The 27,668-nt window shown below is 41.1% G+C and overlaps 1 protein-coding gene across 1 annotated transcript in view; it reads right to left on the reverse strand.

Annotated features, from left to right (window-relative positions):
- The window catches only part of pcdh15b (protocadherin-related 15b), a 564,355-nt gene that overhangs the window by 402,296 nt on the left and 134,391 nt on the right, over nt 1–27,668 (reverse strand). Inside the window, exons 6-8 of the mRNA XM_052027763.1 lie at nt 20,399–20,518; nt 17,952–18,062; nt 2,490–2,660 (exon numbers count right to left, since the gene is read on the reverse strand). Of these exons, the coding sequence (XP_051883723.1) occupies nt 2,490–2,660; nt 17,952–18,062; nt 20,399–20,518 (402 nt within the window). The remainder of the gene's footprint in view (nt 1–2,489; nt 2,661–17,951; nt 18,063–20,398; nt 20,519–27,668) is intronic.

Consider the following 27,668-nt stretch of genomic DNA (forward strand, 5'->3'; position numbering starts at 1 on the left):
TGCAGGAGGTTTGGCTCACTGTACCCAGATTAATGCAACTAGAAGCCCATGCCAGCACTGTGCAGTTTGTGACATATTCCAGCAATTGGCTGACAAATTGTAGCTCCCCCTTCCCATCGTGCTTTGGGAGAACCAAACTTTCAGAAGCCTGAACACAGGCAGTTGGATGAGCAACAGAACAGCTTTCTGACTCTGTCCTCCTGGGGTGTTAATACAAAGGACTACCTTTCACACTGCTGTTCTGTATGACAGCTCTTTGAGTCTGAATTTCATCCCATGAAGCTTTTAGAAATACTGATATGCAGGAGTTATTTGTTGACTCATGCCATGGATTTAGCTTGGTTCAACAGAAGAAAGGTGGAGGTGGGAAACATAAATGCTATTATTTCCTCAACTAAAATGTACCCATTGTAATTATTAAAATTGCATTAATCATCTGACACAGGCACCAGACAGGAAAGGGGAAGAGAGCTCAATTACTGTTTGCTCAGTCCAGTGGGGAAGAGAGAGTGTAGAGACAGCGTTAGATTAAGTTCTGCAGCTTCTATTGATTGTGGCAGTGGGGTTTTACCTTAAAGCAGGACCCCCTACCCATAGAGTTACAACAGTTATGACAAGGCCCACAGCCAGCCACAGAGTTACTGCGGTCAGGAAGAGCAAACTGATCATTTACCACCAGTTGTTGGCAGGTGGACTCCTGAAATATCGACTGCAGTCAGGGAAGTGACTGTTCATTCCCTGGGAGTCATGTCTCAAGGAATCATTGGCAGATTGACCCTTAGGATATACGCAGGGTTTAATTTGTAGCAGGGAGGAGTACAGAAAAAGCCATGACATTAAGATTACTGTTATACCTCAACCTCAAGTAAAGGCATTTCAATGCAGAATAAGGAATTCTGGTTTGTTATCATTTACAAATAAAATTCCTAGTCAGAACCTCTGCACAGTGGTGGTAATCACATTAGCAGCTCGTGTTAATAGACAGAACAAGGAAGACTCCAGTCCATACAAGAGTGATCATTGTCAAGGATTTGCAGCTTGACTTGCTTTCCAAAGACAACTGATAACAATACAGCTGGAAACTGCATATCTATTTTGCAACATACATTGTACTTGCTTGGCATAGTGTAAAATGTTACATTCTCCTAAATAATGCTAGGTTATGACAGGAATGTTAACACAGACAAGAACAAGTCATCAAAAAATAGTGTATGCTGGATGTCTAGAAAGCTGCAAGCTGAAGGTCAATTAATTTGTATTTTCCTACAATCCAGAAAAAAATTTCAATTAATGGAAGCCAAACATGGACAAGTTAACTATTATATCCGTCCACAGTGGACATATTTGAATTTTTAATGTCTCTGAATTTCATTTAGTAGAAATGGTCAACAATGATAGAGAAAATGTTATTGAAAAGCGAATGAGGTTGAGACAACAATAATTTTGTTCTTTCATCATTTCAAGTAACTTAGCTGCATGAAATTCAGACCAAGAGGAGAACATGGGCAAAATTGGTAAGGTTCATATCAAGAACAAATGTTTGTAAGGGACATTACAGGAGATTTGGCAAATCAAATTTCAACAATTATATTGCAGATATGTCCCTTTCAATCCACGTTGTTTTCATTTATAGATTTTAACATGAGTCTTCTTTCTGAACCTTTGGAATTTTCTGCTTTGCACACTTACAATGCTAAACTGATATTGTTGGAGTGGAAACACTTTATACATTATACAATTTCACATCTCCTGCCCATAATTTACTGAATATTATGGATAGAAAGTCACACACCAGGGGGGAAATATCTTTGCTTAGCATCAGCAGCACTGAAGTAGAAAATCTGAATTGATGTCGTTTAAGTGGAAGTACTGCATAACAGATGCTGAATTTCTATCCTTTCACATTACCAATCATCATGGTCTAAAAATTTTAATGCACAGTGAAATATTTTCATAGAATCCACAATTAAAATTTATCTAACAAACATGGACAATTTAACTACTACATCTGTCCACAGTAATCCAAAACATATTTGAATTGTTAATGTCTCTCAATTTCATCAGCAGGAATGGTCAACAATGTTAGAAATCACTAAACAGAGTTGGGTACTCTGTGAATACATAGTGCACTGGGAAACTCCACACCACTTTTCATGCCTACAGCACATATGGAGGTTTCTAGGCATACTCAATAACAATTGGTATGTGTTTTAACCATAATTGTGTGATAGGGGAATGGCATGACCCTTGATTAAGTAGCAGAACTTACCTGCATTACTTAAAGTGGTTGATCCCTACCTGGATCAATTCCAGGAAGTCCAACAGTGAAGATACCAGCAGTATGGTCATTTTTCCAATAACGCAATTTCTTGCTTTCCAAGCTGCACTGTTAACACCCTTAGTACTCAAAGCAGTTTGCTAGAGTTTATCATAATGTTCTGATGCAGTGAATTTCAGATAATATACAACTAGTCACAGTATGTGCCTACCGGGTCCGTGAGCTCAGGCAGACTGGCCTTGTATGTAAGAGGACGGCAGTCCCTTGTGTTATTGACCAATTCACATGGAAGGAACTTTGGGCCAAGATCATCTCCATCCAATACATCAACTGTCAGCGTTGTTGTGCTGGTTCTTCTGTTCAGTGGATTTGGAGCTCGGTCCTGTGAATCAAATAAGAAAAAGGCCTGAATGTGTTACTTAGATTTAGATAAAAATTATGTCTCAGAAACAAACCAATGGGGCAACTGGCCTGTGTCAGTGCTTATCTATACATGGTCTCCTCTCTCCGTACATCGAGTAACTATACGCATGTCCTACTACTTCTTTCATCATCTTGTACTTGTCTAATTTCCTCTTGCTATTTTTCTCAATTATTTCTTATGGAAGCAAGTTCTAAATTGGCGTATTTTACTTTCCAAAGTAATGATTATTACTTGGTAATTCTGCAGCAAAATGGCTCAGGGTTTGCTGCTAGAATGATGGTGAAACCATCAGTATTCATTGTCATTACATATAAGACTGCCAGCAGCTACTGGAGTATGCACAAGTGCAGTTAAACAGAGAAATCTAGCAGTTGTTGTCAGTGATTCAGTGCTCCTCCACAGACTGAACTGTTGTGCAAATTCTTCCGGTGTAACTTGCAGAAATTGGAGAATTAACAATCTTATGAACTATTCTTACAATAAAATACCTTGAGAGTATTCCACTTAATTGCATGAATTTGTAATGTAAGCTATAAATACTACTCAAAATTTGACTGGTCCTTAAATGTGGATTGTACGTGGATTATAATTTCCTCAGAAAAATATAACCTTGTTTTATTTTGTAATTTTTAAAAATTTTTCAATGTTTTATCTGCTAACAAATATGAACCATGGTTCACTCCTCATTTCAAACTCTGAAAATTGTTACAAAATAAGAGAAAAATTATGCTTTTTACTTCCTGGTTTGAAATCTGTAAAAATCTATGAATGTAATTGGCTGCTAAGCCAGGTAGATGACAGCACTATATCTAGAAGCCAGGAATATCCTTAAACTGATACCCAGTGGTTGGAAGACGCAAGACCAAGCCACGGAAGTTGCTGTATCTCTGCGGCAGCCAAAGACTGCAGCACACACTTTTACTTCATCAGTCTCCACGAAATGTCTGCTAACAGCTTATAGATGTGTGCTACTTTGCTTTACTCAGCTATTATGTCTATAAAATTCTTTGCCAATCTTGTTAATTCTGACCTGTTTCTTTTCCTGCTGTGAGAAATAGCTAAAGCATCAAAAAAAAACAAATCACAATGAATCAAATGCAACCAAAGCAAAATAAACCATATCAAAATTGTGTCTTCTACAGTTACCATGACAATCATCACTCAACCAAACCTGCTGCATCTTTTATACATGCACATTCTGATGTAACCACAGAGTTGTTCCAATGCATTGTGTTAACTAGCCTTTTCTCCTCCCAGATACCCAGAAACAAAATCCTTAAGTTAAACCAGACATTGACGTGGGGGCCAAACTTCAACTCCAACTAATGGCCACAGACTGGATATATGTTTGCCTGTCACCCACCTTTAGGCCCCTAAAGTTTCATAATTTAACATGGACTTAGTGGCCATTGTGTTAAATTAAAAGTAATCCTAAAAGTGTGATGTTTTGCTCTGAGCAGCTGAACACACAGTCTTTATGAATTGCTCCTCTATGTCACCCAACCTCCAAGGGAAAAGTAACCTGGGTCAGATAACCTCACAACCCCCTGTCTCATTTGCAGATTTAAATGCCCAAGCCAAGGACAGACACACCCATAGTACTTATGGACAGTTTCAGAACTGCCAGGGGTCTGAAATGAGCTTGAAAAGTTTTAAAATGCACAGCAGAGATAATGGTTGCAGTAAAGACCACCTCGAGAGTTAATAGATCATAATTTTTGAAGTGAAAGGGAGAAAAAGAGATTCAGGAAAGGGGTGGGTACATGGGTTTTATGATTAGTGCCACCATAAAATGGCTGAATCTAATGGCCAACTTCTCTGTTGTAATTTCTATGCGAACTACCAGAGCACAACTTGAGCTGTGATCCATTCAAGCCACATCTGAAAATTAGCACCAGTTGTACACCCCATCGAACACATGACATTTTCTCACTCTCTCAGTGCAGCTCTTCTTTGGAGCAACAATTATAAATCTAGTTCTCCTGTATAGGGTTCATTAAGCAGTCCAATTCACCTGAGCGAAGGGAATGTATTGCAGAGCAATGACAACTTTGTAACGAGAGCAGAGGGTTGTTATCTCAGTCCATTGTTTGATCAGGGTTGCCATGGTCACATTCTGCAGAACCCCTAATACAACATTGTGTATCAAGTGAATGCAGTGGCTATGCTCTTTGAGGTGTTACTTAGAGCTTTCCATGTTTTTCCACAGATCATCAAACCCAGAATGTTTTATTGTTGAGTCAGAAATTAGATTTTATTCCAAAAGGTGCTTCAATACCATGCTTTCTTCCCAGCTGCTGCACTGTTGAGAGATGCAAGGGCCAGTGCAATGCACCAGTCTTAAGGTGAATCTGGAAGCCAGTGTCAGTTTCCATGGTAGAACAGGCAATTGGTCACATCAGCTCCTGTGTGGCATAAAGCCTGCTTTTTCTCAGCAGATGGAATAACACCTTGGTAATCAGTTATTTCTTCTTCAGGGCAGTGACAAGGTTGATAATTGCGACAACAACATTGATCTTCTGGCTTGGCAGGTTCTTTGATTTTATGATGCAGTAATCGATTTTCTTCTTCCATGACACATGGGGACTGATCACTGAGCTCAGACCTCGGCTAAAAAATGGTTAGAGAATGGGGAGAGGTGGCATAATTCAACTTCCATTTGTCCTCACTTCCACTTAATACTTTGATTCTGCGTTATTTATAATTACATAGGAAAGGATGGAATAGTGAGGAATAGAATTGGCAGAAGTGCAACTGGGAGACACAAAACAAAGACATTGCAGTATGCAACTTGGGTAAGCATAATTAAAACAGCTTCCACTATAAGAATGCACAGACAAATTCGTAATGGAAAAAACTTGGACAAAAATGTATGTAAATGCATTTTTAATATTTGTATGTTATCTGCTTTGTTAAAACATCTTGCATTAATATTTTTCACTTATCTATTCTGACTTAACATGATCATTCAGAAACAGTAAACTACATGGATTGATTTCGATATCCTTTATTTTGCATAAAATACTGGACAGCATTTATAGAAAAATGCCGGCAGCACTTCATGGAATTGCCATCATTTCCCTGGATAAGAATCATGAAGCTCAAGATTTCCATATGCACGTGAATGCAGAGGTCCTGGACTCACTGATGGATGTTTATAGGTGAATTCATAACTGTGTCCCAAGTATGGACAGCTCATGGAGTCCAATGACAAAACATTAAGTTTCAGTGACTCCCCAGCACTAACACTGGGGAACCCGAGTGGATAGTGAAAATCAAAACAAAATGCAGATGCTGGAAATCTAAAGTAAAAACAGAAAAAGCGAGAAGTACTAACAGGTCACACTGCATCTGTAGAAAGAGAAACAGTTAACATTTTAAGTTGAGGACCCTTCATCAGAACTCTAACAAAGGGTCTTCAACCTGAAACATTGACGCTGTTCTCTTCCCACAGATGTGGCCTGACCTTCTGATTATTTCCAAATGTAGACAGTCCTTCTCCATGGATGTCAATGAATGATGGCTACAAGAGCTTAGGGTGAAACTTTGTTTGAGTTTATTTAAATATTTTTAAATATTTTTGTAATTTAAGTTTTCTCTTTTCAGTTAAAAGTTTTAACCCAATGGTTTTAGAATGTTTGGTAATATCGGAAATATCCATTGTATTTTGACAGCACTATAAGCTGGCTACACTAATGGTTTTGTCAGCTGTGAAGGATTTACAATTTTTGTAGGTGGATTTATGGAGGTGGGTTAGAAGGGAAATTGTAGTGGAAGAGCATTTGTGTTGATGGGTTGAGAGGTTGGTGGGGGGGTGGGGAAGGGAAATTCCAGCATTGTGTTTGAGGTGGGCAGGTGGATATTGGGAGTGACAAACTAACAGGGGAAGGAGGAAAGTTGTGGAAATTAGGAGTGGGAGACTGGCAGTTCACAAAGCAATTGGGGCAGGGAAGTCCGACTCTTTGCATTTTGGCCAGGTGTCAGATACGGGGTGAGGAAGAACATTATAACACCGGCAGTGCATTGATGGGGGAGGAAATCACAGAGTTGGAGAAGGTCAGGAGATCAGGTGTGGTGGTAGGGATTGAGGGGCGAGTACCTAGGATGCAGGTAAGTAATTTACTTAGTGTGAAGGCTTCCCAGTTGGTGCTGTGCAAGCAAGACAACGTTATCTTGAAAGTGTCCAACAAAAAGTATCCCCAGAACAATATGGGTCATAGGGAGCACCCGACATGAAAATAACAACAGCATTGCCAGAGTGACTGGTTCCTGGAAATGCCCAGTCAAATTTCTCGACTGACACAACGATACCTACTCCAGGTAAAGATGCTTAAATGTGCCAGATCACCTGAAGGAGCGTTGCCAGGTTCTCTAATTTCTTAGCAGATACTAATCAGTGCAAACTACTGGATGATACAATAATTAATAATCAATTAAATAATCACTCAAACAATCTAATTTACAATCACTCTAACACTCTAATACACTAATTAGAGTAGACAGTCAGTGCTTCCTTCCCAGGGCACCAATGCTCAAGACGAGAGGGCATGGCTTTAAGGTTATGGGTGAGAGGTTCAGGGGAGATGTCAGGGGGAGGTTTTTCACCCAGAGAGTGGTTGGTGCATGGAATGCACTGCCTGGGGTGGTGGTGGAGGCAGATACATTGGACAGGTTCAAGAGTTTGTTGGATAGGCATATGGATGAATGTGAGACAGAGGGATGTGCAGGAGGAAAGGGTTAGATAGTGTGAGGGTGGTTTGATGGATGGCACAACATGGTGGGCCGAAGGGTCTGTTTTATGCAGTATGGTTCTATGGTTCTATGGTAATCCTTTCCCTTCACTTGATCCCTGTAGAATTCCTGTTGCCACTCTTCTGTTTTGCAGTACCATATATCCAATTATTCCACTGTCGTGACTGTCCCTTGAGGTGGTGTTGCCTGCAAACAGCCACTAGGCCTCAGATGGCAGATCCTGAGGGTCCGCCTTCTGACTGCCCTGATGGCCTCTTGACAGCTCCCTGCTGCGATGGCCTCTGAAATATTTTTAAGTGTCTCTGATGATCAGAGGCATTGTAAATCAGTTCAACAATATTTAGATAATTAAAAAAATAAAATCTATGAAAAATAATTTTACTTAAACATCCTTTAAATGTTATAAATTAATCAAAAAATGAAATTAATTTAAAACATTCAGATCAAGTAAACTAAAGATACCTGTATTTAAGATACGATGTACATTAGTCACATGTACATCGAAACACAGTGAAATGCATCTTTTGCGCAGAGTGTTCTGGGGGCAACCCGCAAGTGTTGCCACGCTCCCGGCGCCAACATAGCATGCCCACAACTTCCTAACCTGTATATCTTTGGAATGTGGGAGGAAGCCGGAGTACCCAGAGGAAACCCACGCAGACATGGGGAGAACGTACAAACTCCTTACAGACAGCAGCCAGAATTGAACCAGGGTTGCTGGTGCTGTAATAGCGTTACGCTAACCGCAACACTAGCCTGCTTTGTCTTTTCCATCAACGTTACCAACCCCATTCAAATAAGGCTGTGCTACATACATCAGTCACGGCTGGGGTAAAGCTGAGAGGCTGAATTCAAAGTGCCCCTGTCCTGTTGACTCAGAACCTCTGTGCTCCACCCTGGGATTCAGTGTGGGACAAGTGCCGGTATTACCTCCAGCTCGACTCTGACTCCAGCGCTGTAAAGCAAGTCATGGACAAGCGGACCAGTGGGGAGGACCCTACCAGCGGTTTTCCTCTGCCCCACTGCAACAAGATTGGAATGTATTGGGTCACGGTATTTTAGAAAACCTTTTCTGTACACCTGCCTATTCCATCCATGAGACCAAAGGTTTGGGCAGCTGTTAAGATTCCAAATGCTGGAAATTTCTTGTTGAGTTGCAACTGCATATGGTGTTGGTGAGACCCTGCCTGGGGTACTGTATACAATTTTGGTCTTTTTATTTAAGGAGGAATGTTCTTGCATTGGAGGCAGTTTGGAGAAGGTTCACAAGGGACGAATTACTGTGCACATTGGGTCTATAATTGGAAAAGCAAAGAAATTGCAGTAACCTCAAATAATAAAACCAATATTGGAGATACCTAGCAGGTCAGACAGAATCTATGGAAAAAGAAACAGAGTTAACATTTCATTTCAAGTTGATGGCCTTTCATCAGCTCCTAGAAAAGGTCACTGATCTGAAACATCAACATCTCTTTTTGTCTCCACAGATGCAGCCTGAATGTCAGATATCAGAACCTCCACAGATGTCAGCAAAAAATCCTGCAGATGTAACTTATCTGAAATAAAAACAGAAAATGTTGGAAAAATTCAGGAGGTCAGGCAGCATCTGTAGAATGAGAAACAGCCAATGTTTCTGAAGGGTCACAGACCTGAAATGTTGGCTGTTTGTCTTCCTACAGATGCTGCCTGACCTGCTGAGTGTTTCCAGTATTTTCTGTTTTTTAGAACCATATTCATTCGTGTTTTGAAGGATGAGAGGTAATCCCTTTGAAACATGTAAGATTTTGGAAGTCAGAAAAGTGGAGCTGAAGCCATGATCTTGTTGAATGCCAGAATAGGCTCAAGGAATCATGTGGCCCACTCCTGCTCTTATTTCTTATCTTACTTTTTGAATGAACACGTGCATGCTTCCAGAGCCTGGGAACACAAGACCACCAATCGATCAATCACGTCTGATTTGATTTCAGTCTATAAAGCAGGTAAAATCTAACCCTCCGTCACTGGCTTCTGAGGGGACAGAATGAAGAAAGTTTGCCCAAATTGTAGGCCTGAAGCCATGACAACAATTTGGACAATCATTTTGGATATTACATCCAATAAATCCAAATAAGTATTCCATACGTATGTGAAGAATAGGAGGATGACTAGAGTGAGGGGAGGACCGGTCAGGGATAAAAGAGGAAACATGTGCCTGGAGTCCGAAGAGGTAGGGGAGGTCCTTAATGAATACTTTGCTTCAATATTTACCAGTGAGAGAGACCTTGACGATTGTGAGGATGGCATACAGCAGGCTGATATGCTAGGGCATTTCGGTGTGAGGAAAGAGGACGTGCTGGAACTTTTGAAAAACATTAGGATAGGTAAGTCACCGGGGCCGGATGGGATATATCCAAGGTTATTATGGGAAGTGAGGGAAGAGATTGCTGCACCTTTGGCAATGACCTTCATGTCCTCACTAGCCACAGGAGTAGTGCCAGATGATTGGAGGGTGACAAATGTTGTTCCTTTGTTCAAGAAAGGGAGCAGGGACAACCCTGGGAATTACAGGCCAGTGGGTCTTACTTCAGTGGTGGGCAAATTACTGGAGAAGATTCTTAGAGACAGGATTTATGGGCATTTGGAGAAGCATAGGCTGATTAGGAACAGTCAGCATGGCTTTGTGAGGGGCAGGTCGTGCCTCACGAGCCTGATTGAATTCTTTGAGGATATGACAAAGCACATTGATGAAGGTCAAGCAGTGGATGTGGTGTACATGGATTTCAGTAAGGCGCTTGATAAGATTCCTCACGGAAGGCTCATTCAGAAAGTCAGGAGGCATGGGATCCAGGGAAACTTGGCTGTATGGATTCAGAATTGGCTCACTCATAGAAGATAGAGGGTGGTTGTAGATGAAGCGTCTTCTGCCTGGAGGTCACTGACCAATGGTGTTCCACAGGAATCTGTTCTGGGACCCCTGCTCTTTGTGATTTTTATAAATGACTTGGATGAGGATGTGGAAGGGTGGGTTAGTAAGTTTGCAGATAACATGAAGGTTGGTGGTGTTGTGGATAGTGTAGAAGGTTGCTGTAGGTTACAACAGGACATTGATAGGATGCAGACCTGGGCTGAGAAATGGCAGATGGAGTTCAACCTGGAAAAGTGTGAAGTGATACACTTTGGAAGATCGAATTTGAAGGCAGAATACAAGGTTAATGTAAGGACTCTTAGCAGTGCAGAGGAACAGAGGGATCTTGAGGTTCACGTTCATAGATCCCTCAAGGTTGCCGCGCAGGTTGATAGAGTTGTTGAGAAGGCGTATGGTATGTTGGCCTTCATTAGTCAAGGGCTCCCAGGTAATGTTGCAGCTCTATAAAACTCTGGTTAGACCACACTTGGAGTATTGTGTTTAGTTCTGGTCGCCTCATTATAGGAAGGATGTGGAAGCTTTAGAGAGGGTGCAGAGGAGATCTACCAGGATGCTGCCTGGATTGGAGAGCATATCTAATAAGAATAGGCTGAGTGAGCTAGGGCTTTTCTCTTTGGAGCGAAAGAGGATGAGAGGTGACTTGATAGAGGTGTACAAGATGATAAGAGGCATAAATCGAGTGGACAGTCAGAGACATTATCCCAGGGCAAAAATGGTTCACACGAGGGGGCACGGTTTTAAAGTGATTGGAGGAAGGTATGGGGGGATATCGGAGGTAACCTTTTTACACAGAGAGTGGTGGGTGCGTGGAACACACTGCCGGCAGAGGTGGTGGAGGCAGATACATTAGGGACATTTAAGAGACTCTTAGATAGCCACATGAATGATAGAAAAATGGAGGGCTATGTGGGAGGGAAGGGTTAAATAGATCTTAGAGCAGGATAAAATGTCAGCACAACATTGTGGGCCGAAGGGCATGTGCAGTGCTGTAATGTTCTATGTTCTAAATGCGAAGGCAGCAGTTCGAAATAGGTGTATGACTGCACTGATTAAGCTATAACTTTTTAAAAATTCACCTTGCAGATATTCTTGGTTTTGAAGGATCATAATAATAAAAGAAGGATCTCCAGAATTTGGAAAGTTAAGAGTGAACTGATTTATGTTCTTGAGATATTAACCAGAACTAATTGCATAGAAAATGAAAAAAAAAATTTTAATGAGTGAGCAGCAAGGGGAGGGCTTAACTGTGAGGAGCAACTTTTTAGGAGTGATATTAGAAAACATGCAAAGGTTAATAGAAATTCACTTCAGCCATTGGCAATTGTTTACAACTACTAACATTAAGTTTGAGACTGTTTGAGTTTAGCTAACCAAAATCATTGAGGGATATGAGGAAACGTTGAGTTTATTCAATCAGGTCACAGATCATACACAATCTTATTTATTGGCAGAATAGGCTCAGGAAACTAAATGGCATTTTCATGTTATTACAAACAGAACCTTAAGTCCAAAATGTGGTGGGGTGTTTTTTTTTTATATATTCCTGAAAATAAAATGCCAAATGGAAGAATCCACCTCAGAACTCCCATTTCCAATTCTAACAGAGACAGAATAAGGAGCAGCCCACCAATCCATTCATGGTCATTGAAACATTATAATATGGCAGCTTACTACGGCAGCCTACTAAGGTGCTGGGGAGTAGGTATAGAGGAGATGTCAGGGGTAAGTTTTTTACTCAGAGAGTGGTGAGTGCGTGGAATGGGCTGCCGGCAATGGTGGTGGAGGCAGATACGATTGGGTCTTTTAAGAGACTGTTGGATAGGTACATGGAGCTGAGAAAAATAGAGGGCTATGGGTAAGCCTAGTAATTTCTAAGGTAGGGACATGTTTGGCGCAGCTTTGTGGGCTGAAGGGCCTGAATTGTGCTGCAGGTTTTCTATGTTTTCTATCATTCTAACATTTGTTCTATTTGGGGAACACAGCAACAGCAACAAGAGGGCATAGGTTTAAGATCAGAGGCGATAGATTTAAAAGAAACATTGGGGCAGCTTCTTCATGCAAAGCATGGAATGAGCTGCCAGAAATAGTGGTTGAGGCAGGCTCATTAGCAACGTTTAAAAGCCATCTTGATAAGAACATGGATAGGAGAGGTTTAGAGGGCTATGGGCCAAAGGCGGGTAGATGGAACTAGCTTGCTGGGCAGCACAGTTGGCATGGATGAGTTGGGCCGAGGGGCCTGTTTCTATGCTATATGACTCTTCGACAGAAAGGAGCAGAGAAGAGCTGAACCTCTAAGAGGATAAATCTTTCTACAATACTGCTTGTGGTGCAGAAAGGGGAAGGGTGATCCCCAGGAAATCCTTACCACCAGTCTCACCCCCATCCCAGCAATCCACTGCAATCTATTTCTTCCTTCCATGAACACCCTCTGCACCCCACCCTCACTCCTAAGCACTATTGCATTGAGGATTGCCCCAAATCCCTCAGTACATCCATCTGGTTTTGTAAGTTTTAAAGCAGCAAAGAAGCCTTTCTGTCCAAAAAGCCTCCATCAAAATGTCAGTCAGACCGTCTGCACGTGGCAACCTTCGTAGAAAAAAAATCAAGGGGCTCTATGTAACATATGCAGCTTATGTAACATTGGATATTCACCCCCCTCCTTTAACAATTGCAACATGTAAGCAAATGCTCCTGTACATTGCAACTAACATTACAGAGCAGAGGTTTTCAGAGGCCCCTTACCTCTGTAGACAAAACCACCCCGAGAAAGAGAGATGCAAGAGACTGCAGATGCTGGAACCCAGAGCAATAAAACAAAATGCTGGAGGAACTAAGCAGGTCAGGGAGTATTTGTGGAGGGAAATGGGGGAGGGGACTCACCCCCTACCGTTCCCATTTGCCCACCCCACCTTCCTTATTTGGTTCCATGCTCCACTTTCCTTTCCTATCAGATTCCATCATCTGCAGCTCTTTGTCAGCTCCACCTATCACCTCCCAGCCTTTGTCATTATTTCCACTCTCTCCTCCTCCATCTGCCAATCAACCACCCCCACCACCGTCATCTGGATCCACCTATCACTTGCCAGCTCTTGCTCCACCCCTTCCCCTCACCTTTTTAAACTGGCCATCTCCCCTCTACCTTTCAGTCCAGATGAAGGGTCTCGACCTGAAACGTTGATTGTCCATTTTCTTCCACTGATGCTTCCTGAACTGCTCAGTTCCTCCAACATTTTGCTTTTTGCTCCACTGTGAAAAATGCTGCTTTGCACAATTAATGCCCCTTCATGAATAAAATACCTTTATATGTTCGCTTAAATGCCATCTATATTACAGCGGGTAAATGAGAGAAAGAAACTGAGACATCGTGACAGAAGTGTTGGTTGATGAAACAATGAAACTTGGACTCAAAGGCTGAGACTAAATACTGAATGCTAGGTGTGATAACTCCCAATCATGAAAACATGTGTCAAGAGACAGCAAACACTGTGATTCAGTCAAGAGAGAGTGTATAATGATTAAAGCAGCAGGATTTCCAAGCAGATAACCCACCCAAATAGAGGCAACAGAGAGAAAGTTTACATTCTGGAACGTGTGGGATAAACCAGAACTGACAAATGTTATTGTATTTCAATGGTCGTAAGGTGAAAGAATTGTACTGTATCATAGAGCCCTCAAATGTGTCCCTGGAGAGGATGCATTAGATTCAGTCACAATCTATCCTACGAAAAATGGAGCAGTTGATCAATATTGGATCCTTACAGAAAACTAGGAACAGGGAAGGACTCTTTGATACTTCTTAATGGAGCTAAGATTGTTAGCAGACAGCTGCAGTTTTGCGGACTTGAAAGACTCAATCAACAGAGATCAAGTTGTCTGGGAGGGTGGTTCAGCCTAAGGGAACAGCTACTACACAAGGCCAAGTTAATTTTCAAGAAGTAAATTTATAAATGCAAAGCTACAGAGACGTGGTGGAGATGGATGGCCAACAGAAAGAAGTAAAGAGTGAACAAAAGGCAAGAAAAAGCAAAGTACAGCCTAGATGTCTATGATAATGCATGTATTGTGGATGGTAGCAGGTCTGGCTAACAAAGAAAGGTCTTCCATATGGAAAGAACCATAGGACCATAGAACAATACGGCACAATACAGGCCCTTTGGCCCACCATGTTGTGCCGCCCTTCAAACCACACCTATGACTATCTAACCCCTTCCTCACACATATCCCTCTAACTTAAATTCTTCCATATGCTTATCTAACAATCTCTTGAACTTGTCCAATGTATCAGCCTCCACCATCACCCCAGGTAGCGCATTCCATGCACCAACCACTCTCTGGGTGAAAAACCTCCCTCTGACATCACGCTTGAACTTCCCACCCAATACCTTAAAGCCATGTCCTCTTGTTTTGAGCATTGGCGCCCTAGGAAAGAGGCGCTGGCTGTCCACTCTATCTATTCCTCTCAATATCTTGTATACCTCTATCATGTCTTCCCTCATCCTCTTTCTCTCCTATGAGGACAGCCCTAGCTCCTTTAATCTCTCCCCATAATCCATACTCTTCAATCCAGGCAACACCTGGTAAATCTCCTCTGCACCCTTTCCAACGCCTCCACATCCTTCCTATAATGAGGCGACCAGAACTGGACACAGTATTCCAAGTGTGGCCTAACCAGAGTTTTGTAAAGCTGCATCATCACTTCGCGGCTCTTAAACTCGATCCCCCGACATATGAAAGCTAATATCCCATAAGCTTTCTTAACTACCCTATCCACCTGTGAGGTAACTTTCAGTGATCTGAGGATATGAACCCCCAGATCCCTCTGCTCCTCTACACTGTCCAGAATCCTGCCATTTACCTTGTACTCCACCTTGGAGTTTGTCCTTTCAAAGTGGACCACCTCACACTTCTCTGGATTGAACTCCATCTGCCACTTGTCAGCCCAGCTCTGCATCCTATCAATATCCCTCTGCAAGCTTCTACAGCCCTCCACACTATCCACAACACCACCGATCTTTGTGCCATCTGCAAACTTGCTAACCCACCCTTCCACCCTTCCATCTAAGTCGTTAATAAATATCACAAAAAGCAGAGGTCCCAGAACCGATCCCTGCGGGACACCACTAGTCACAGCTCTCCAATCTGAATGCACTCCCTCCACCACAACCCTCTGCTTTCTACAGGCTAGACAATTTTGATCCCTTGGCCTCTGACCTTCTGAAGAAGCCTACCATGTGGAACCATGTCAAACGCCTTACTAAAATCCATGTAGATCACATCCACTGCACTACCCTCATCAATCTTCCTGGTCACCTCCTCAAAGAACCCTATCAGGCTTGGGAGGCAAGATCTTCCCTTCACAAAGCCATGCTGGCTGTCCCTAATCAGTCCATGTTTCTCCAAGTGCTTATAGATCTTATCTCTTAGAATTCTTTCCAACAGCTTACCCACCACAGACGTAAGGCTCACCAGTCTGTAATTCCCTGGACTATCCCTACTACCTTTTTTGAATAAGGGGACAACATTCGCCACCCTCCAATCCTCCGGTACCATCCCCGTTGACAACGAGGACTCAAAGATCCTAACCAACGGTTCAGCAAACTCCTCCCTCGCCTCACAAAGCAGCCTGGGGAATATTCCATCGGGCCCCGGGGACTCATCTGTCCTAATATTTTCTATCAACTCCATCACATCCTCTCTCTTAATATCTACATACTCCAGAACATTACCCTCACCTACACTGTTCTCAGCATCATGAAGACCCCTCTCCTTGGTGAATACTGAAGAGAAGTATTCATTGAGAACCTCACCCACTTCAACAGCTTCCAGGCACATCCTCCCATCTTTGTCTTTAATCGGACCTATCTTTACCCTAGCCATCCTTCTGCTCTTTACGTACGAGAAAAAAGCCTTGGGATTCTCCTTAACCCTGCTTGTCAAAGCCTTTTCATGTCCCCTTCTCGCTCTCCTCAGCCCTCTCTTAAGCTCCTTCCTTGCTACTCTATATTCCTCATGAGCCCTGTCAGATCCTTGCTGCTTACACCTTATGTATGCTACCCTCTTCTTCCTAACTAGTTGTTCCACCTCTCTCGTCACCCACGGTTCCTTCACCCTACCATTCCTTCTCTGCCTCACCGGGACAAATTTATCCCTAACATCCTGCAAAAGATCCCTGAACATGGACCACATCTCCATAGTACATTTCCCTTCAAAAATGTTACCCCAATTTACCCTCCCAAGTTCTCGCCTTATAGCCTCATAATTCACCTTCCCTCAATTAAATACCTTCCCATCCTCTTTGCTCCTATCCCTGTCCATGACAATTCTAAAGGTTATGGAACAATGGTCACTGCCTCACAAATGCTCACCCACCAATAGATCTGTCACCTGACCCAGTTCATTACTTAAAACTAGATCTAATATGGCATTCCCTCTAGTCGGCCTGTCAACATACTGCGTCAGGAATCCATCCTGGACACACTTAACAAACTGCGCCCCATCTAAACCCTTGACACTAAGTAGGTGCCAATCAATATTTGGATAGTTGAAGTCTCCCATTATAATAACCCTGTTATTTTCGCATCTCTCCAAAAACTGCCTCCCAATCTGCTCCTCAGTATCCCTACTGCTACCGGGGGGCCTATAGAATACTCCCAGAAGGGTAACTGCCCCTTTCTTATTCCTAACTTCCACCCATATTGACTCTGGAGAGGACCCTTCTACATTATCTACCCTTTCTGCAGCTGTAACTGTGTCCCGGACCAGTATCGCCACCCCTCCTCCTCTTCTCCCCCCCTCCCTATCCCTTTTAAAACACTGAAAACCAGGAATATTCAATATCCATTCCTGCCCCGATGTCAGCCAAGAAGCATATGCAAAGTGGATTAGAAATTAATTTCTACAAACAATTCACAATGCAATATCAGAAAGCAGGTCAGGTGCAGACTACCTGCTGAATACAAGGTACCCCGTTTGTCAATTATCAATATATCTTTCTGAAAAAGAAGCTTTGATTGTTCATGTTTCAATTACTTTTGAAGGCCATAAAGATGTCAAAAATGATTTGAATCACAAATCTTAAACCATTTTATTTACAGAAGACATTTCCATATGTTGGGAAATGATATGCTCTGACTGACATTGACACAATAATTAATGTTGTTCCAAAACTTGTTTTTGAAATCTATATAACAAATATAAGCCATATTCATGAACTAGATTTCAAAGCACAATTATTCACAAATAAAAGTGTCACTTAAAATGGCCTCAAGAAAATTATGTGCACTTTATTTCAAGAATTCAACTTACTGCTGTACTTATTTTCAACTAACAGAAATTGTATTATTTTCAAAGAGAAAATAACTATCACCGCTTTACAATTACATGTAAACCATGTTTCCTAAAACTATGTGTGCAATTCTGATACTTTCAGGCAATTATTTAACATTGGATGGTCTGACAACATCAATTAAACTGAACATAAAATATATATTGCGTTACTGGTCTCATCAAATGTCCAGCCCACTGGACAATATGAAATTGTTAAAATACAACTATAATTCATGTTAGTGAAATTCTTCAAATAAAAATCTTACATTGGCTTGAACAATGACATAGTAACGTGTTTTTTCTTCATAATTTAGCCTTCTCCTTAAGACCACAGCTCCTGTTAATGAGAGTGGAATGTCAAATGTCCTGCCAGATTCCTATGAACACAAAAAGACAAGTTCAAGTTTACATAGTACCCCTGTCAAATGTTATTCAACCGCATTAACAGCAAATTAGTTCAATATTTTGCACCAAGACATCTTACAAAACACAATTCCTTTGCTTCACAGCATTGGATAATTAAAATAGTTTTCTGTTAGTATCACTTTACTAATGGCTTAATTAATTCTAAAATACAACATTTCATCAACATGGCATCAAGAGTATCTTGTTCATTAACTTTTGGTATGGTTCGATTGAAGACTACATGGTAAAAATGAGGCACTTATCACACTTAACCAGTCAGTTGTTTCAAATAAAGATTATTTAAAACCAAGGTTAATTAACCTGCCACACCATGAAGACTGTTTGCCTTACTTTCATGTTTGTTCCTATTCAAAAAGGATTGCTTCTTAAAGCATCAAATAATTTGAAAAAAACTTTAGCCAAAGTCTGAAATAATATTGGTGCATTAATATATTTGGCATCGGTACTTACATAAAATATAATGAACAACATTTTAAAAGCATATTTTTGTTTGAGCTCACAAGATAAAAAGGCAACAGCCAGATTATGTCTGCAACACTCATCTTTGTCAAAGAAGTTTATTTTCTGGGATTGAATTTAGAAATATCATGAAAAAATTTAAAGAATGAACACTTAAATAAAGCCTGGTAAATGTTCAAAATGAGCTCTAGGATTTCCTTCAGGTTTTTCATTATCAACCACCGTGACTTCAGTTTGGCAGAAAGCACTTTTATCCATCCATTCATCTTTTCTGTCACAGTCAAGACAGTCAAATGAGAAAAAAAACCTTGGAAATCCCAGTCTATGGATGAGTACAGACATTATTGTCTTCGCACATATGAACAGTAAATAAAAAAATGATTAGAATGTTTTGGAGGATGTGCTGAGGACAGTTATCATAGAAGTATGCAGCAGAGAGAGAGGCTGATTGCTTCACCATGCTTGTGCCAGCTCTTTTAAAATCAATTCAATTAATAATACCAACTTCCTTCTCTGCACTTTTCCTGTAGCCTTGCAATATCTTTTTCTTTTCAAGTGTACATAAGGCTCCCTTTCATATTTATCATTCAATCTGTTTCCAACAGCCTTTCTGGCCGTATATTCCAGACAATAACAACTTGGTGTGTAAAGGGATGACTTATCTCCCCTTTAATTCTTCTGCTATTCATCTCCAACCTGTGTTCTCTTATTGTTGACTATGCCATCATTGGAAGTAGCTTATCTACACCAACCCCTTTACAACATATGACTTTAATCATCTCTATCAGATCTCTTCAACTTTCTGTTCCAAAGAGAACAATCTCAGCTTCTCCACTCACATTATTGAATTACTTCACTGTGGAATATTCTGTTAACAATTCTCTATAGCCTCACCAAACCACTTACATCCTCCCTGCAGCACGATGTCCAGAATTGGATGCTATGTTCATGGTGAAGCTGACTAGTGGCTTATAAAGTAATTCCAAGATTGTATGTTTACTGATCCAGACTGAGTTTGTGGAGATTAGTAAGATCAATTTATTTGTTTGATTTTCTGTGCGTGTCCAAACCAGAAGGGCAGCACCTAGCAACAATGGTTCTATACTGCTCCAGAAAGCTTTATGTTGCAGTGATGTGTTGGGGGTTCCTTGCCATCTACCCCAGCCCAGTCCATTCCTGGAGATGTTAACTTTGGTCTTGAAGACCTTCCCTTCTTTCAAAAGGTGCAGTCCATGGAGCTACCCCTGAACTCTCTTGTACCTTCTTCACCACTAGTTGCAAATCAGTGGGCTAGCTTGCTTCTTTGCGAACTGTCTACCCAGACTTAGATTAAGCCACAACAAATCTCAAACTGCAAGTACTTTCAGTGTAAGGGGCACCTGTCCTCAGCCCCACACATCCCCACATTAAGTGTTTCTTCTCCCCTCAGGGGAACACTGATGTTTCTCCCAAAGCCTTTGGTGCAAATCCAGGACCTTTGCATATTTGGCTTCAAAGTTCCAGGTCTGAACCTATGTGCTTGTGATGCCGCTGCAGGCAAGTTTTTCAATTTCCTTGTATCTCATCGTACTTGTACACAGGACAATAAAGTCGACTTGACTTGATAACTTCATATGAGCTATTTACCCACAATAGTTATTTTCAGAACAATGTTAAAAATCATAAATTAAAAAAACACAAATTGCTGGAAATAATCAGCTGGTGCCTGTGGAGCGAGAAATAGAGTTGACACTTCAAGGCAATGAAAATGTTAACCCAGGTATTTAACTTCATCTGCTAGGATTTTTGTTCCCATGGGGAAACAATAAACCCACCATGTGATACTTACTGGATCATTTGGATTATGTTGAATGACATATTCAATTTGTCCATTCGGGCCATCATCTATGTCAATTGCTCCATTTCTTCCAGAGAAGCCAGTAAAAATGGTCGTCCCAACTGGTGTCAACTGCAGGTATAAAAGGTGAATAAATGAATACCACATATCCATTGTACAACAGCAAACAATAATGGACAATATGAATGGAAAGTACCTGAAGGTTATAATAGTCCAAAAACCCAATGAAAACTACTAATCATGTCTGAACTTGGAGATATGTAACACCTTGAGCATACCTTGAATTTATTTAGGATCTGGCATGGATAGATTGGAATCAAAAGTTGGTAGGCAAAATATTTGTTAAACAATGGGGAGAATTCAAAGAGGGAATAGTGAAAACATCAAGCTAACGTCTGTCTCTTCAGGGAGAGAGGAAAAGCATCCAAAGCCTGAATTCCTTGCATTATGGAAGATACGAGATTACACTGTGACAGAGAAAGGAAGATGATAACAATTGTAAACTAAAATATAGGAAAATAAAGCTGAACGAAGAAATCACAGGAGTGGATTTTTAAAAAAGGGAACCATGAGACTAATAGTGACTAACGCAAAATGGAACCTAAAAGGATTTTATAAAAACATAAATAGGAAAAGGAAAATAAAAAATAATCAGGGACCAAGACAAATAGTCTTTTAGCTGTAGAGGCGATGAGCAAGGTACTAAATGAACAATTAGCATGTTTTCATTGGAAGAGTTACCATTATTGTATAAAAAAGACAGTAGCAATAATAAATAGGGTCAAAATAGATATTTGCAATGATAACAATCCTCAGGACAGTAAAGTTTCTTGGTGTGGGTGGGATACCTCCTAAGCTGCAGAGGGGGGCAAGGGCAAAAGTTAAGTGGGTTCCAGCCACAGTCTTTCAGTCCTCCTTAGAAGTGGAACTGGTGTTAGAGGACTAGAAAACCAAAAATGTTGTATTGCTGTTTAATATAAAGACAGCAGCTTTAGAACCAGCTTCTGATGGCTGGAGCACACATGGTGGAGACAATGGGCTACCTGCACATGCTGCTGACAAATGTAGTAGGTTTACACTTAACATTTGCTAATCTGCTGTGGTGTACTGTCTTGCAGAAGTCATCCAATCCAAATGTCAAGGTCCCACAGATCATAATAGCCAATGAACAGGCAGACCAGAAAGAGCCTTGATAACTAAATTGTTGATAAAAATTGTTAACAGTTGGCTCAGCTGCACCCTCAGCTTGTTAAGGACTTTGAATGGTTCAGACACATTTCAAACCATTCAAAAAAGGATTCAAAGAAAAATTAGCAAAAAAATAGAAAGTCCGAGGATAATCTTTCTTTTAGATCCACCAATGTGTAATTTGATTAGGCTGCATCAATCTATGAAATTTGAACTGCCCATTCTTAGTGTGGTAGAATTTCTCCAAATTTTTTCCAATAAGAATTAAATCTATGATAAGGTAAATAAGATATCTTTATTAATCATGTGTACATCAAAACACACAGTGAAATGCATCTTTTGCGTAGAGTGTTCTGGGGGCAGCCCTCAAGTGTCGCCACACTTCTGACACCAACATAGCATGCCCACAACTTCCTAATTCGTACGTCTTTGGAATGTGGGAGGAAACCAGAGCACCCGGAGGAAACCCACACAGACATGGGGAGAACGTACAAACTCCTTCCAGACAGCGGCCAGAATGGAACCTGGGTCGCTGGCGCTGCAATAGTGTTACACTAATTTCTACAGTACCGTGCCTGCATGACATATGAGGCAAAAGGAAAATTGAGTATGCCTGCTCTACTGAAGAGTTAATCCAGAAGTACGGATCTGAGTCTCACTCCGGCCACTGATCAGCCTGCTGTTATTATTAATACAATACATTTGTCACTGCGTATCTCTGGCTGGACCCACTACACTGTCTTATAACTGTTACCAAACGATTCAGCACCATGAAATACATAGGATAAAGTTTTTTTCAACAAGTTACTACACAATTGCATTGTAGAAAGTGGCATTGGAATGAATTGATGCTGTCTCCATTGGAAACAGCAATTTAGCCAGTTTGGAAATTTTGTGATACCATTGACAATAACATTTCAGGGTTAAGTTGTACAATCAAATAACTGTTACCAGACAACTCAACACCATGAGATACATAAAATAAAGTTGTTTTCAACAAGTTACTACATAATTTTATTGTACAAAGTGGCATTAGAATTAATTGCTGTCTCCATCGGAAAAATATTTCCAGCACAATCTAACTTCCATTCTTCTCTATCCATATAATCAAACACACTGCATCCGGTGACTGCCCCCAAGGATCTAGGTGAGTGACTTCTGGCAGAGGTAAGTTCCCCACATGCTTATACAATATTTTCACCCGAACACTCACTTTGCCAAAAACACTCACGATCTAAAAATAAATTCTATTCACCAAAAAGCAGCCAACAAATCAGGAAAAAAACAAATCAAAGGCAGAAAAATTAACTGGATTTTTGTCCCTGTTTGTGACATCACTGCTAAAAATATAATCAGGACATAATGGAACAGATCTTCCACTCACCAGCAAGGCTCTTGATCAGATTTCTTGAGATATTGCCTGCTAGCTAATCAGTGAGGCCTGGTGTAGAGCAGGGCCACTCCAAGCATAAATGGCAGGCTCCTCTGCCTGCATTGCCCTGACACCAGAAAGCCTCCACCCCCCAGCTCACCAACGTCAAAACTGTTTTTCAGATTGAACGATTGTAAATGCTTTTGATGTTTACATACTTAAATACTCAGAAACTATTGAAACATAAAAGTACTAAAAGTTAAACTTATTAAAAGCAATTAAAAACACAAAAAGACACAGCAATAAAATTAAAAGCATTTAAACCAATTCAATTAAATCAACAAAAAAGGGCATTGACTTGTACTGACTATCCTCTGATGGGTCATTTCTTCCCAATGAAGTCAATGGACTTGCTGGACTTGCACCAGGTTAATCTGGCATGGGTTTGGAGGCCAAATTCCCAGTCTAAGTGCTGATAAATCTAAGGAAGTTTGTTCTCCCTACTCTACCCCCACCACCATCTCAGACTCCTTGAGAAGTGCAGTAGAACAATGCATGTGTTTTGGGATCTTTGGAACACCTGAACAGAAGGCACATTTCTGCCTTCACTCTAAGGTCCCAAATTTCTTCCCTGTTAACTCTGTAAAAGCCACAGTTAGAGGAAGATCCAGCTTAATAAATGTATAATCAACTGATTAATTGGGAGCACTAAAAGATTACACAGGCCCTGGGAATGTGATTCAATAACTTTGTTCTTCTGGTTTTGATCCAGGGACTGAAGCCTTTTGGAGCACAATTCATGGAACAGAGACACATTGGCTATTAGCACCTAAACATTACAAAGCCTGGAGACCTGGGACTCCATCCAAAATGCAATGCCAGGCCTAAGGAAATCCAATTTGAAGCTAGTGATATTAACATGTACCTGGCACAGCTGGGCATGAAAGAAAGTCAGTCTTGACAAATGGCTCACCCTGAATTGCTTGACTGGAAGAAACAGTATAAGAAATTTAACAAGTATGCCACTGTCAAGAAAACAACCTGAGGAAACGACGACTGATATGTCTTAATGCTGAAAATACGCAATCCTGAAGGAAATGTTTGTTAGCATGCGAAGCTCCTGGATACTGTTGTTCACAACAAGAATGCAGAGGGACAGATTTGATACTCAGTGCTTGTAAGTAAACCCAGGAAGGTGATGCCTATTTTCTTCTAATGCATTGTGGGTCCTCCCTAACCTCTTCAGAGCTCTAACTGAGTCCAACAGAAGCGCTGTTGCCTGGTTAGAAGATCTGACCCAAGAGCCTCCAAATGATGTTGACTGTTTCTGAATGTCAGAAATATTCAGAAAAATTCTGAATACCGTGCTACCTACAGGACATATCTTCCAAGCTCGGCAAATGGTTGCACACTGACATTACAATAAAGGAATGTTTACCAGTCACCCACATGGAGCTGGTCACTTTGGAAATCATTAACAAGCACAGAGCAAGTGAAGGAAACAAAACCAGAGCGTGTTCTAGTGGTGATGGCAAGTACAATAATAGATTTATAACATCTTGCTGACCAAATCTCAAAAACCTGTGCTCAGTATGAGTACACAATGATAGTGCTGCTGCAATTTGTTCATTTGACAATATCAGAAAATTTCCTCTTTTCCAATGAACAGCAGGTCAAACAGGCCATCAGGCAGCAGTTCTGAGTAAGCTCCTGTCAGAAAGACAAGCGCCAGAAGCAACGGTACAAGTACAAATGCAGCTGAAATAGTGCAGATTATAAGTTAAGGACAGCACTGGATTAAACCAAGTGACAAAAAATAAGTGCTTTTAGATACACAAGGAGCAGTGTTGGCTGAGCAAAGGTCACCGCTGGTTACTGAGTATGCTGCAGTACTCGGAGTTTCAGCCCTCACCAGCCTACTTACAAGGTCAAAGCTTTGAACAGTAACACCCAATTGCATTGCTTGCCCTTCAGTACACCAGCCCAGAACTTGCAGTCAATAGCAGCCTACCACTCATCCACAAAAAAAGATCACAGTTAACATTGTACGGATATCCAGAGGCCAAGTCCTGTGGAAGGGCCTTCCATTATACAACACTATTGTATTGGGAGTTGAGGGGTGGTTGGCAGGGTTAAAGAAGAAGCCTCACACTAGAAAATCCGGAAAAGATGTCATCAGTCCTTTGGCTTAGCTAGCTGTCAAACTGCCAGAGACAGTGAATTTTTCTGAATATTTCTGATATTCAGAGGCCCTTGGGTCAGATCTTCTAGCCAGGCAACAGCGCTTCTGTTGGACTCAGCCACAACTCTCCAATGTTCAACATTTGACACAGGCTTAGTCAGCAGTGGCACCTTCTGCTGCAGTGTCCATGTTGTCCTATAGTGGATATACAACTTTCCAGACACCTGTCAGCAACGAGGCTGAAGATATGCCTATGAATGAAATAAGCCTTTAAATCTATTCAACATCCCCACTGAAGTCAATTGGAAGAAACAGTTGCTGGAAAGATGGAAAGTATTTAATTACACACTAATAATGATGGGCTGAGTGGTCTCCTTCCATGCTGTAATCATACTACGCATTTAATTGCTTTTAAGCATGTGTGTTTTTTTAGAACTTTAACTTTTCAAAAATACTATACATAATTTTTTCAATTTTTAACATAATTGTTTTTTTCAAATAACTTGGATATTTGTTAATCAATTCAATTTCATTTACAGCTTTGACAGCAGTGAGCATATGGGTGGAGCTTCGCCAGCTATTGAGGCCTTTCTGAGTCCTCAACATACACAGAATGAGGCCTTGTGAGATACTGGGCCATGTTCATGTGCTCGTAGTGGCAACTTAGTGGAAGGTGAGGGCACAGACCCAGATGGTCCTCGCTGCTCCAAATGCGGGCTACCAGCAACTAGGAAGTGACAGATCTTCCCATTAAAATGAACTCAATAAATTAAAACATATTAAAAACTACACTTAAATACCATTAGATAATAAATTAAGTGGTAAGGAAGCATTGGAGAGGATTATTAGGGAAAGGGCTTATGAGCAGTTGGAGATTCATGGCTTAATTCAGGACAGTCAGCATGGCTTTGTGCGGGGTAACTCATGTCTTACTAACTTGATTGAGTTTTTTGAGGAGGTGGCAAAGCTGAATGATGAGAGTAGAGATTTGGATGCTGTCTACATGGATTTTAGTACAGTGCTTGACAAGGTCCCACATGGTAGGCTCATCCAGAAGATTGAAATGCATGGGATCCACGGTGACTTGGCCATTTGGACTCGGAATTGGCTTGCCCATCGAAGACAGAGGACGGTGGTCACACATATGGGAATCTGGGACTCACTGGCACTTACATTTGATACCCCAGAAGTTCCACTTTCCCCACAAAATCTGGGCCATCAGAATTTTTGGAAACACATCCACCACTCAGAACTGTGCAGTTGCGAACTGTTACATGCACTGGAGTTTATGGCACTATCAGCAGGATTTTTTCAAAGGGAGGCTTCTAATCCTGCTGGTTGGAGGCATGGAGACAATATCTCTCACAAATGCTTGGAACTGCGCAAAACAAATCCCTACTGATTATTCTGAGGGTTTTCTTGCAGCATAGCACAGATCAGGTGGTTGGTTCTCATGATGATGCAAACCTTAAGAAGATTCTACAGCAACAGCAGTAACTCTGCAAGAATGCATATTGATTACGACTGACCTAGCACCAAGTGCAGCTGGTTCAAATGCAGAACACCTGTGAAACTGCTGCCATCAAAAGGTTCAAAGAAAAACAGTTAAACCAACGATCATTCTTTTTCTGTTCATTAGGGGATAACATTAGATTTCACACAGTAAAATTATACAAGTACAAGGTTAGTGACCAAAAATAAATCATATAATGGTACCAATAAAAACATTATGACTGTACATCATAAAGAATAATTACTTTACCTTGCTCATCAAACTACGACTTGGCAAACAAGAATCATTCAAACAGAATACTAAAGGAAAACAAAGGAAATAAGTATTTCTGCATGTCTTTTAAAAGGTATTTCCACAAATTACTTATGAGATATTTATAAGATATTTATTTATTAGTAACATGTACATCGAAACACACAGTGAAATACGTCTTTTTGCGTTACTGAGAATGTGCTGGGGGCAGCCCACAAGTGTCGCCACTCCTCCGGCGCCAACATGGCATGCCCACAGCTCCTAACCCGTACGTCTTTGGAACGTGGGAGGAAACCGGAGCACCCGGAGGAAACCCACGCAGACACACGGGGAGAATAAACAATCTCCTTAGAGACAGCGGAGGAATTGAACCTGGGTCGCCAGCGTTGTAATAGCATTATGCTAACCGCTACACTACTGTACTCCCTTATAATAATACAGACAAAGGCCATTTGGCCTATTGATTCTATGCTGGCTCCCATCAGAGCAATAATATCAGTCCTACTCCCCCTTTTCTCATTTCCCTGCAAGTCCGCAACTTATTCTCTCTCACATACCAATCACCCACCCTTTAATTCTTTTTACTCTTACCTGCACTAAAGAAGATTTAGTAGCAGCCAATAAGCTTACCAGGATGTTTTTGGGACATTGGAGGAAACAGGACCACCCAGCAGAAAACTGACACGGTAATGTGAGTTCTCCAGCCAGGTAACATCTGAGGTCAGGGTCTTGGAGCCATGAGGCAGCAGAGTTA

The sequence above is a fragment of the Pristis pectinata genome, chromosome 12 (assembly GCF_009764475.1).
Source record: "Pristis pectinata isolate sPriPec2 chromosome 12, sPriPec2.1.pri, whole genome shotgun sequence".
Lineage (NCBI taxonomy): Eukaryota > Metazoa > Chordata > Chondrichthyes > Rhinopristiformes > Pristidae > Pristis > Pristis pectinata.